The sequence below is a fragment of the Canis lupus genome, chromosome 25, assembly GCF_003254725.2.
Source record: "Canis lupus dingo isolate Sandy chromosome 25, ASM325472v2, whole genome shotgun sequence".
NCBI lineage: Eukaryota > Metazoa > Chordata > Mammalia > Carnivora > Canidae > Canis > Canis lupus.
Window position 1 is genome coordinate 13028022 of NC_064267.1, and position 13364 is coordinate 13041385.

Consider the following 13364-nt stretch of genomic DNA (forward strand, 5'->3'; position numbering starts at 1 on the left):
TGTCTGAAATGAGGCTCCTGGAGCACAGGGTAGCCTGGTGCTCCCGTAGGCTCCAGTGTACGGACCTGAGTGAGTAAAGCTCTGAGACCTGGAGACCTGGCCTTTCCAGGAGAGCCCGCTGTCCTTGTCCTGGTTTGAGGCCTGCCTCTTGCCAGATGATTGTACCAAGGAAGGTCTAATTCCTCCAGGGTATTCTTACCCTCTTTCATCCACAGAGGTATGGGCCCACTGCATGACCTTAATTGGACATGGCAGGACACGTCACAGTGAGTGGGGAGGTTCATGCAGAACAAGCCAGGAAGAGGACTTTGTGATGCAGGAAGTTAAAGGTGCCATCCTGTCATTCTCCAGGAGTTGAGTGGGATCTGGTCCCACATCTGTAGGGCTCCTTTTAAGGAATCTGAGAAGCTGAGTCTAGCTGTTCTAAGGCTTCCCAGCTCCTCAGATGTTTTTTGAACCCCCAATGTTTACAAACAGGATGACTTTGAATTATAAGTTTTCTCATTTTAGGAAAGGAACTACAACAATATTCCTTTGAATAAAAAGCTAGTTTAATATACTTAGAATATAAGAATATACTTATATTTTCCTTTCCCCATCCATCCACCCAACAAACATACACATTTACTCTCATTAATCCTTGGAACCTAGCACAGTGTCTGGCTGGCACACAGTAGGTCTCAGTGAATGAGTAAATGAAGTTTTAAGAGCAGTCCTATTAAACTCTAGTATCACAGCTGTGCCTACAATGGCCCTGCGTGAGCCCCAGCTGACCTCAGGGGACAGTGCCTTCCTAAGTTCCTGGTGGTGCAGGCATATCAAGACTCCATGGGCCAGGTCAACTCTCTCAGTCAAGACTCTACCAGGCTACTTGTCCTCCCTGACACACCAGGTCCTGTCATCTTGTTTGGTGGCAGTACCTGTCATTCTAGTGAGTTCATCTAAGCCAAAGTACTAGGGAAGTAATCCTCTGTGGCATGGGAGCCCCGTGCTGTCTACTCCTGGGTGCTGTGGTTGCTGTGAAGGCCTGCAGGCACCCAGGTCACACACACCCTGGGCACTGTTCTCTCATGATTGTTGTCCCTCCTGCCCCAGCTGGGGACAATTATAGCTACCTCAATGTCCCCATTTGGGAGCATTCTGAATCCTTGCCTGCCCATCTAATTTCCCAGGCAGGCTGTGCAGATTCCTTAGTAAATAGGTTGGCATGACACCAAATCCTCACAGCCTTTAAAATCACTTTCTTCCAAGCTAGAGCTCAGTGGTGCTCACCTGGCTGTGCGATTGCCCTGCAGACTGCTGCTTCCTCCCATCCCTGGGGCTGGTAAACAAATCAGTGCTTCCTGGTAGACTGAGAAAGTGGACTCTGTTTAAGCATAAGAGCATCATTTAGACATAATCAAGGATGCGGAAGAGACTTCGTCTTAGACAAAGACAGAGCATTTCTAAACCAGCCATTGCTCTCCGAATGTGGGAGACTCTCTTCCCACAAGGCTGGGATTGTGCAGCTCTCAAAGAAATAAATTAGCTTGGAAGTGAGTGATAAAGGGCTTTGTGATCAGAGAGTATGCTTGCAATGCACCATCAAGAAATAAATGTTACCTCTTTCTCAATGAGAGAGCCAGATACTTGCATAAACTCTTAGGGGCATGACATAAACACAGAAGTTAAATGTTGAAAAAAGAAAATTGATAAAAACAAAGACATGTGAACTCATTTTTAAAAATCAGAAAGCCAATTTATTGTCGTCTGAGTTCCAACTGGTACATGATAAATATGAATTAAAATTTCATTAAAGACTATGTTCCTACAGAAAAGAAGCATATCTGTAAGTAATTAGTAAGCAGAAAGAATCCCAGTGGGTGAAAAATCCCAGACCTAGCTTATCCAGTGTATCAATGAGCACTTTCCACTGCAAATAGAAAAAAAAAAAATCAACTCAAAATGGCTTAAAGAGTGAGGATATTTATTATTTATGTAACTTGAAAATCCAGAGGGGGCCAGACTTCTAGGCTGGTAGGTTGACATCCAACCCTGACTTGTGATGGTCTCTGCTCTGCCCCCCTCAGCATCAGCTTCGTCCCAAGATTGCCGCTCCCCTTCTCACCTCCCTTCATTGACGTAATGTCCGTTCACTAAATCACTGTGGAGGTAAAGAGCAAAGCTGTAGAGGCAGACGGGCCTAATTAGAATCCTGGCTCTGCCTGAGAGCTGTGTGTCTTGGACAAGAGGCGAACCATTTAAGTACTAGCCTCCTCATCTGGAAAATCAGAATAATAATAATGTATGGGTCCTAAGACTGTCGTGAGGATTAAGTCAGATGGTGAAATGGTGGCTGACATATAGCAAGAGCTTAGTATATTTAAGAACTCAGCCCTTGTCTTTATGGAATTTATTAAATTTATTAAATGCTTACAAGTCTAAGAGCACACAGAGAACCAGGCTGATTTGCCCCAATGTGCCCCAGGAGCCCACCTTAGGTCAGACTACAGTTCCACACTTCTTCAGAACCCACCAGTTCCTCAGGCTAGGAGATAATGGCCCATTTTTAGTTTGATTAAACCACACATCATCATTCAGTATAAAATACAGTGAAAGAAATCAAGAAAGACCATCGGGCATCTTTTCAAGTTGGCTTGGTAGTTCCTGGATGAGAGAGGATACTGTAAACACCTTGGCTCCAGGTGCACCTGCCCTTAAGAATGGGAAAAGCCAAAACTGAAGGGAACGTCATTTGTTAAATTAATGTTTAAAAAAAATTATCTTTCAGGATGCTCAACTCAGCACACGTGAAATTTTTCCTGTAAAAACAAACTTACGTGGGTGCAGAACTGAGTTGTGGGCTGGTCAAGCTCTGGTTCATATCAATGGTCTGGCTGGTGGAGAAAGCATTGTTCTGGAAGGGAAGCAAGGGTGTTCTTTAGGGATAGGAATGTGCTGGGAGAAATTCCTTTTAAGCCAGGGTATAAAGGAGTTGCTGGAGCAAGCACTCTTGACCTCCCCATTACATCAGCCTCAAAGGCAGAGAGCGCTCTCATTTCCCTTGGAACAGCGGCGTCATCTGCCAACAAGAGCAGCAGCTGCTTTTCTGTGTCAAAAAGAAAGAAAGAAAGGGGAAAATCACTGACTTAAAGAGGGCAGTGGATATTTTCACTGTGCAGAAAGGATATTTTCAGCACATCTGGGCAGGATTCTAAACTTACCAACGGCTTAATGTAAGATCCTCCTGCCTCCTAGGGATGCTTTATTGGGTTACTTCCAAGTTTTTATCACTTTATTTCCAATTTGTATCCTTGGGGACAGAACAGAAATGCTTTTCTGAATCATAGGAAATGCTTCAAGCTGGGTACAATTTGATATTAACTGAGGATATCCAGGAGCCACAAAGGAACTTAACACTTTTTCATAGATTCTAAAATAGGATCCAAAGTAGCAACCGTTATTTTCCCCTCTAATTTAATAAAGTGACAGAACAAGTTAAGTTATTAAAGATCTGACACCCCACCAGGATTCCATAGTACTGAGCTAAATTGAATTACCCTTTCTAAATAATACAGCAGGGGAAAATGAAAGCATTATTGTTACTATGCTAAAAACCAATGAAGAAAACACATTTAGTTTTATGAAGAAATTCACTCCTCGAGACTCCTGTATTTTTTTAAACAGTCGATTTGATCAAAGGAATTCTTTAATCATAGATTTCTTTGTAGATACAACCGTTTGCCATGTAAATTGCCTCACAAGCATGTGTGGCTTAGGCGTTACCTACAATCTGAGGGGTCAGGATGGTAGTAATAAAGATAACATTTATCTCTGAAAAATGCTGGGATGCCGAAAAACTCAGAGAAAATAAGTCCAAGAATGTGAAAAGAAAAATGAATATACGCATCTAGCCCAAACCCATTTAATGAATATCATAATTACTTTAATTAGTAATGTGGGTTCTGGTGGCATACTCAGAAAATTGGTGAACACAGTCTTCCAATATTTGGTTCTCTGAATCAACAACCCCTCCCCTGCTCCAACCAAGGGAAGATACTTGGAAATATAGTCAGGAGTGCTTATGGTGTTACTACTTAGAAGAAAATGGTGAAAATTACTGCTATGCCCAGATATAAAGTGAGATTGTCTTTCAATATTATCACTCAAAAGAGAAGGAATCTGATAAGCAATATCTTATAAAGATTATCTGAGGAAGACATGGATCTAAAATAGGTTGTATCATCAACAGATGAATGGTTGAAGATGTGGTATATATATACAATGGAGTATTACTCAGCCATAAAAAGAATGTATTCCCAGTTAAATATGAATTTCAGATAAATACCTTTTTTTGTAATATAAGTATGTTCCATAAAATATTTGTGGCATTTTATGCTAAAATTTATTTACCATTTATCTGAAATTCAAATGTAAGTGGACACCTGTATGTTATCTTGCAACTCTAGTCTAAAATGATCTTAAAATGTTAATCTTGGATGATTACAGAGATCATGTGATGAAATGGATTTTTAAAAACAGAGACAAAGAAATTGACCAGGTTTAGCATTAAGTAATTATCTTTGGTGGTATGATACACCCAATTATAATTGTTGGATGTATGGTCAACAAGCCTTACAAAAGTCACTTACAAAAGCCACAAAGTAAGAGTTTTGCATGTGGTGATGCTAAATGAAAACAAGTTAACAAATAAAGAAAAATAAGCACAGGATAAGCCATTTCCTATAATGTGAACAAATACTTGTACCTTAGGTAAAATTTCCAGTGAGATTGATATACATAAGGAGAAAAATGCTGATAACAACTTCAGCAAAAAAAGGGAAAAAAAACTCATACAATTTCAACGACATGAAAATGATATTTTAGATACCTTAAAAAGAGATTATGGTAATGACAAAATTAGTAAAGTAAAAAATGCATACAACAGAATGAATAAAATTATTTCATACGAGTGAGAAAGGCAGTATTCCAAAATATTAGTTTATCTAATGTGTCATTTTAAATGTTTGTGACTAAATTGATCTTTATTTTATTTTAGAGAGAGCTCATGAGCAGGAGGTGTGGGGGGCAGAAGGAAAGGGAGAATCAAGCAAGCTCCATGCCCAGTGCAGACTCTGACATGGGGCTCAATTGGACTACCCTGAGACATGATGACCTCAGCTGACAGAGCCACCCAGGTGCCACTAAACTTTTTTTTTTTCTTAATCTTCTCATTGGGAAACCAGAGGATCACATTATATACCAGACTGCCAAACCAGATGTTTGGACATATACCTAAGTTTTAGGAAAATATATTGACTGTCTTATCAATATCAAACTCACTTATATCACAATGCTAATAAATCTTATGAAGCTGCTTTATGTTTTACCCACCTAACAAACTGTATCTAGCTGTGACTTCTGCTTTTGGCCACAATAGGAAAATAGGACCAGATCTACTTTTCCTCCTTAAACAATTTGAAAATTGGACCAAATATATCCAAAAATTGGTTTTCATACATCAGAAAATAGGCAGCACGGTATGTACTGTGATCCTTGAGAAACAAAGTGAGTTCTACTCTTGCATGGACTTACTGCTTGAAAGCAGTTTCCAACACAAGAAAGGGGAATCCAGATAAAGTCCACTGGTCTTGGTGTGTTGAGCAGATAGAAGCTGCACTAGACAGACGCTAAAGTGGCTAGAATTTAAGGGCAATGTATTAGAATGAGGGACTGAATGGAAAGAGAGGGAGCCTGGGAGATCTATAGAGGAGTCCCTCCAAATCTTGCTCAGTAGTGATCTGTGCATGGATTACCTGAGGTCAGAGAAAACCACTTTGTGGAGCTCACATGGCACTGAGAATAACCTATGTTCCTACCAATCAGAGCAGTTAGGTGGGGCACCTGGCAGTATTTTCAGAAGGACATTTCTTTAGTATCACTACTTAATTAGCCCTAGGCAGTTCTGGACTGGACATATATGCTTAAAAGCAAGCATCAAAAGGATCCAGTTTATTTCACAGTATGCCAAAACAAAATCCAACATTAAATAAACATAACAAGTTCTACCTACCAACAAAGCAAAATTCATAGTATCCAGCATCAAAAACAAAACAAACAAACAAAAAAACTTAACAGGTTGAGAAATTTATTTATTGAAGATTTTATTTATTTACTCATGAAAGACACACAGAGAGAGGCAGAGACACAGGCAGACGGAGAAACAGGCTCCCTGCAGGGAGCCTGATGCCAGGACCCCGGGATCATGACCAGAGCCGAAGGCAGACACTCAACCACTGAGCCACCAAGGTGTCCCAGGTTAAGAAATTTAAAAAGCAATCTCATTTACAATTGCATGAAAGGGAATGAAATACCCAGGAATAAATCTAACCAAGGAAGTAAAAGACCTATACACTGAAAACTATAATACTGATGAAGGAAACGGAGGATGACAAAAATAAATAGAAAGATATCCCATGTTGGTTAAATGGAAGAATAAATATTGTTAAAATGTCCATTCTACCTCAGAAATCTACAGATTTAATGCAATCCCTAATCAAGATTCCAGTGGCATTTTTCACAGAGATAGAGAAGACAATCCTGAAATGTGTATGGAACCATAGAAGACTCCAAATAGCAAGGAGAAAGAATGACAAAAATGGCATCACCTATCCTGACTTCAGTTTATACTACAAGCTCAGAGTAAAATGGTGTGGTACTGGAGGAAGAATGGGGCCAAGAGGATTTTGAAGGCACACAAGAAGAGTCCAGTGTAATAATTTGGTACAGTAAGAGCCTCTGATTAAATCAGAGGAAATTGTTAGTTGCCTATTTTTGGCTACGTAGAGCATCTTTTCTGCCAATGAAGAAACTCAACTGGAAAAGCAGCTACTGCATATGAATCAACCTGATTTTAGGCTCTATTAAGCCAGCATCAGTTTTTATATCCATTAGCACTGTTAAATACACTTGCAACAGATATTATCGGTTAACTGGTTAAGATACAAAGTTTTTGTACTTCTAACTTAAGTGAAAAAACACCCTAAGATATAACTTTATATATTTATAAATAACAGTCCTCACTGGGAAGCCACAAGCTTATGAATTTCATCTCTGGCTATTGCTGCCCAGGACAGGTTTTGTGCTCTGAACAGAGTGGCCACTTCACATCATGTATGACAATCCTAGCCTTACTCCCTTCTCTGGGGCCTGGAAGCTGAAGCAATCTGACTTTATCACATAACTGATTGACTTTGAAGAGGGCATAATCTCTCCAAACTTCATTTTTTTTCATTTGTAAAATGGGGAAAATAATACTTAACTTCCTCAATTTTTGTGAGGAATAATAACGTGTAAAATGCTTCACATAGTGCCTACAGTGTGGTAGGCAGTCCATGTTACTTTACGGTCCAGCTGAGATAATAAAGTTAATTATGCAACTTTGAATGCTCAGGAAATGTGAATTCAGTTCTATTGCTCTCTCAAAACCCATTCAAATTATGAGAAAATTCATAGCTGTCCCTAGGTGAGATGAATATTTTGAGGAGAATTAATTGTTCGGTGACATTTTTGAAAGGCAGGAGCCCCTAACGTTCATAGAATTTAAAAAGAAAAAACTGGGATCCCTGGGTGGCTCAACGTTTTAGCTCCTGCCTTCAGCACAGGGCGTGATCCTGGAGTCCCGGGATCGAGTCCCACATCAGGCTCCCTGCATGAAGCCTGCTTCTACCTCTGCCTGTCTCTGCCTCTCTCTCTCTCGGTGTCTCTCATAAATAAATAAATAAAATCTTAAAGAAAATACTTAATGAAGAAGGCTATTGAAGTCAGAGAGTACCTTGAAATATTTCAGCCCTGTAGTTACTATGTCTAGCATTCTGCTTGCGCTCATTTAATTGCTCTAAGTTGATTCATGAAAGGCTATGAAACATCTGGTCATGAAATGACCCAGAAAGTTCAACCTACCTGCTAGAACTAGGTCATATTGTAAGTCTTCCGAACAATTTTATCTCCATATGGAGAGAACGCTAATAATAGCTAACTTTAATGAATGCCTACATGCTAGGCATGCGCTAAATGCTTGATGAATTATTAGATTTTAAACAAACTGACTTTAAGGCATCATTTACATACAATACAAATTGCCAATGTAAAGTGTGCAGTTCCATGAATTTTGAAAAATGTATACACATACCCATGTAACAACCATCACTACAATCAAGATTCTACTGAACATCCGTTATTTCTGCTGAGTAACATATCTCACTGCATGGATGTACTATAATTTGTTTACCTATTCATCTGTTGGTAGACATCCGTTTTGGTGCAGTAATAAATAAAGGTGATCTGAATATTGTGTGGACATGTTTTCATTTCTCTTGGGTAAATACACAAGAGCACAACTGCAAGGTCCAATGGGAAATACATGTTAAACTTTATAAGGAACTGTCAAATTGTTTTCCAAAGTGGCTGTTCTACATTATACTCCTACCAGTAATGTATGACAGTTCCAGTTGTTCCCTGTCCTAGCCAACACTAGGTGTTGTTGGTCCTTCGGTCCCCCTTCTGTTTTTTTTTTTTTTTTTTTTTACTATGATAGTGTTTAAAATCACTAAAATTCACCTGAAGAATTCTGCAAGTTTTGACACATACATTTGTGTAGCTATGACAAAAATACCTACATGTTTCAGTCGATCCCTCTCCTCCCTCCTGCCCCTGGCAACTAGTGATGTTTTCTGTTCTAATTTTGCCTTTACCAGAATGTCATATAAATGAGATCACACAATATGGAGTCTGAGCCTGACTTCTTTCATTTAGCATAGGGAACTGTGAATCATTCATGTTACGTCTATCAGTAATGCACTTCCTATTTCACTGTATCCGTTCACCATTTGGAGAATGTATGGATAGGTTTCCGGCTTTTAACCATTATAAATAAAGCCCTAGTAAAGATTTGTGTACAGATTTCTGTGTGAACATGTTCTTGCTTCACTTGGGATGGCTGAATTATATGACAAGTTATGTTTCTTTAAATTTTTATTTTTTATTTTTTATTTATTTATGATAGTCACAGAGAGAGAGAGGCAGAGACATAGGCAGAGGGAGAAGCAGGCTCCATGCACCGGGAGCCTGATGTGGGATTCGATCCCGGGTCTCCAGGATCACGCCCTGGGCCAAAGGCAGGCGCCAAACCGCTGCGCCACCCAGGGATCCCGTTATGTTTCTTTAAAAGAAACTTTTAGTCTTTTCCAAAATGACTGTCATTTTGCATTCCCACTAGCAATGTGAGAGTTCTAGTTACTGCACATCTTCACTGGCATTTGGTGCTCAGTTATTTTTAATTTTAACCATTTTAAAGGTACACAGTAGTATCTCATTGTGGCTTTAATCTGCATTTCTCTAATTAGCAATGATGTGGAGCATCTTTACATGAGCTCATCTGCTATCCGTTTATCTTCTTTGGTGAAATGTTTGTCCAAACCTTTTGAGTTTGAAGGGTTCTTTGTGTTTCTAGATTCAAGTTTTCATGTGACTTGAGTATCTTCTCCCAGTCAATGTTTGTCCCATTCTCTAAATAGTCCATTGAAGAGCAGAAGTTCTTAATTGTGATAAAGTCCAACTTACCAATTTTTTTCTTTTTTGCATCATGTTTTTGATATTATATCTAAGAAATTTTTGCCTAACACAAGGTCATAAGGTTTTTCCTATTTTATTTGGCAGGTTTTATAAGTTTGTTTATTTATTTATTTAAAGATTTTATTTATTTATTAATGAAAGACACAGAGAGAGAGAGAGAGAGGCAGAGACACAGGCAGAGGGAGAAGCAGGCTCCATGCAGGGAGCCTGACGTGGGACTTGATCCCGGATCTCTAGGATCAGGCCCTGAGCCGAAGGTGGTGCTAAACCGCTGAGCCAGCCGGGCTGCCTGTAAGTTTTTAGTTTTAGATTTAAGTTTATGATCCATTTTGAGTTAATTTCTGTAGGAGTGCAAAGTCTGAACAGAAGCTTTGTTCAGTTGGTTTTTGCATAAGGATATCAAATTGCTCCAGCATCATTTGCTGAAAAGACTATCCTTTCTCTGCTAAAATGCTTTCACAGTTCTGTGGACAATCAATTGCCTTTATATGTATCAGTATCTTTCTGGACTTACTGTATTCTATTGATTTATATCCCCATTTTTTTCCAATACCACAATGTCTTGATTACTGTAGGTTATGCATCTTTTAGGTACTCCCTTATCCTAGTTCTTTTGCTTTTCCATAAAAAAAAGTTTATTGATATCGGGATCCCTGGGTGGCACAGCGGTTTGGCGCCTGCCTTTGGCCCAGGGCGCGATCCTGGAGACCCGGGATCGAATCCCACGTCGGGCTCCCAGAGCATGGAGCCTGCTTCTCCCTCTGCCTGTGTCTCTGCCTCTCTCTCTCTCAATCTGTGTGACTATCATAAATAAATAAAAATTAAAAAAAAAAAGTTTATTGATATCTATCACCTATCCTCCTGGAAAAACATATAACCTCCTGAAACCAGGGAAAAACAGAAAATTTGAGGGACTATCAGCAATAAAACTGAATTAGTAATAAAAAAAAACTCTCAAGAAATAAAAGTCCAGGACCAAGACAATTTCACAGGTGAATTCTACCAAACATTTAAGGAAGAGTTAATACCTATGTTTCTCAAACTATTCCAAAAAATAAAGGAGGAAGAAAAGCTTCCAAATTCATTCTATGACTCCAGCTTTAACCTGTTATCAAAACCAAGTAGACACTACAGAGACAGAGAGCGATAGAAAGAAAGAGCTAGAGAGAGAACTACTGGCCAATATCTCTGATGAAGATAGATGCAAAAGTCTTCAACAAAATATTAGGAAACTGAATCCAGCAATACATTAAAAAAATCATTTGCCACAATCAAGTGGGATTTACTCTTGGAATGCAAGGGCGGTTCAATATTTGCATATCGATCAATGGGATACATTACATTAACTAAAAAAAGGATAAAAGCTGTATGATCATTTCAATATACAGAAAAAGTGTTTGAGAAAGTACAACATCCTTTCATGGTAAAAACTTTCAACAGAGTAGGTTTAGAGAGAACATACCTCAACATAATACAATCCCATTTACATTTGCATCAAAAAGAAGAAAATACTAGGAACAAATTTAACCAAGTACTCCAAAAACTATAAGACACTGATGAAAGAAATTGAAGAAGACACAAACAAATGGAAAGATATTTCATGCTCATGTACCAAAAGACCCAATATTGTTATAAATGTCCATACTAATCAAAGCAAGCTACAGATTTAATGTAATTCCCATCAAAACATGGACAGCATTTTTTACAGAACTCAACCCTAAACTTTGTATGGAACCACAGAAGACCCTAAATAGCCAAAGTAGTCTTGAAAAAGAACAAAGTTAATGGTATCACAATCCCAGATCTCAAGATACATTACAAAGCTATCCTAATTAAGACGGTATGGTACTAGCACAAAAATAGACACAGTGTTCAATGGGACAGAAAAGAGACCTCAGAAATAAACCCATGCTTATATGGTCAATTAATCTTTAACGAAGGAGGCAAGAATATGCAATGAGAAAAGGTAGTCTCTCTAACAAATGATGTTGGGAAAACTGGACAGTCATATGTAAAAGAATGAAACTGGACCACTTTCTTATACTATACACAAAAATAAACTCAAAACGGATATAAGACCTAAATGTGAGACGTGAAACCATAAAAGTCCTAGAAGAGAACATAGGCTGTATTTTCTGACATGAGCCATAGAAACATTTTTAACATTTTTCTAGATCTGTCTCCTGAGGCAATGGATACAAAAACAAAAATGAACTATTTGGACTACATCAAAATAAAAAGGAAACAATCAGCAAAACTAAAGATAACCTAAAGAATGGGAAAAATATTTGTAAATGACATACCCAATAAAGGACTAGTGTCCAAAATATATAAAGAACAATTACAACTCAATACCCCCAAAACAACCGAATTTAAAAATGGGCAAAGACATGAATAGCTATTTCTCCAAAGAAGACATCCAGATGGCCAACACAAACACACATGAAAATGTGCTAGACATCACTCATCATCAGGGAAATGCAAAACAAAACCACAATGGGATATGACCTTACACCTGTCAGAATGGCTGAAATAAAAAATACAAGAAACAAGTGTTGGCAAGGATGTGGAGAAAAAGGAAGCCTCATGCACTGTTGGTGGGAATGCAAACTGGTGTAGCCACTGTGGAAAACAATATGGAGATTCCTCAAAAAGTTAAAAATATAATTACCATATGATTCAGCAATTCTACTACTGGGTATTTTACACAGAGAATACGAAAACATTAATTTGAAAAGACACATACACTTTACTGCAGCATTATATACAATAGCCAAACTATGGAAGCAGCCCAAGTGTCCATGGATAGTTGAATGGATAAATGCCAAGATGTACATACAAAATGGATATTACTCAGTCACAATGTAATCTTGCCATTTCAACAACATGGAGGGTATAATTCTAAGTGAAGCCATAGCGAGAGAAATCAAAGAGTCTAAAATAATTGGACTAGAGTCATCGGTGGGAGAGAGAAAGGAAATGAGATCGGAGAGGAAGCTAACAAACTGGAATATTTTAGGCAATGTTGAGAAATTCTGACTTTATTCTAAGTGTGACAGGAAGCCATTGAAGGATTAGGGGCATGTACAATGAACATTCTAGTTTATTCTTTAAAAGGACAACAAAGTCCTTACTCCATGGAGAAGACAGACAATAAACAAATACAAAAAAGCATGTATGTATAAAAATGTCAAGTAGTGATCACTGTTCTGAAGAGAAAGGATCACTGCTATGTGGAAGGCAGGCTACAGAATGGTGTGAGTAGAAGCGTGAGAGACCCAGGAACCAGTTAGGAAGCTAGATGATGGCTAGGGAGTAAAGATTAGAAGTTCTCTTTCGAATATGCTGGGTGTGAGATACTATTTGTCATCCAAATACAAAGTCACTTAATTACTCATTCACTCAGTAAATATTTATAAACACTATTGTGTGCAAGGCACTCTTCCAGTTGCTGGGATTATTATAGTACATAAAAAGCCTGCCTAGAGGTGTTAGGTAACTGGGGTGGTAATCATGTTGCAATACCTACACTATCCAATCAACACCTCTTATCCATTAACAGACACAATGTTACATGTTGATTACATCTCAAGGAAGAAAGGCTGCCATTGTTGAGTTTATCTTCTGGTAGGGTGGGGAGAAACAGCAAGCAAGTGTAAGTTAGTGGTGCTCAATATTAGGAGGGGAAAGTGAAGCAGGGTAGAGGGGATAAGGGATATGGTTGGGGTGGGAGGTAGGGAACAGGATACTAT

General features: G+C 38.7%; 1 protein-coding gene across 2 annotated transcripts in view; it reads right to left on the reverse strand.

Moving 5' to 3' along the window:
• Positions 1 to 1866: 1866 nt before the first annotated feature.
• The window catches only part of CDK8 (cyclin dependent kinase 8), a 136485-nt gene continuing 124987 nt past the window's right edge, over positions 1867 to 13364 (reverse strand). The window contains exons 13-14 of one of the 2 annotated variants that reach the window (XM_035719523.2): positions 2820 to 2896; positions 1867 to 2143 (exon numbers count right to left, since the gene is read on the reverse strand). In XM_035719523.2, the coding sequence (XP_035575416.1) occupies positions 2104 to 2143; positions 2820 to 2896 (117 nt within the window). In that variant the 3' untranslated portion in view covers positions 1867 to 2103. Of the gene's footprint in view, positions 2144 to 2819; positions 2897 to 2918; positions 3089 to 3203; positions 3293 to 13364 lie in introns of those variants that run through there. The other variant, XR_003142312.3, reaches the window with a different exon arrangement.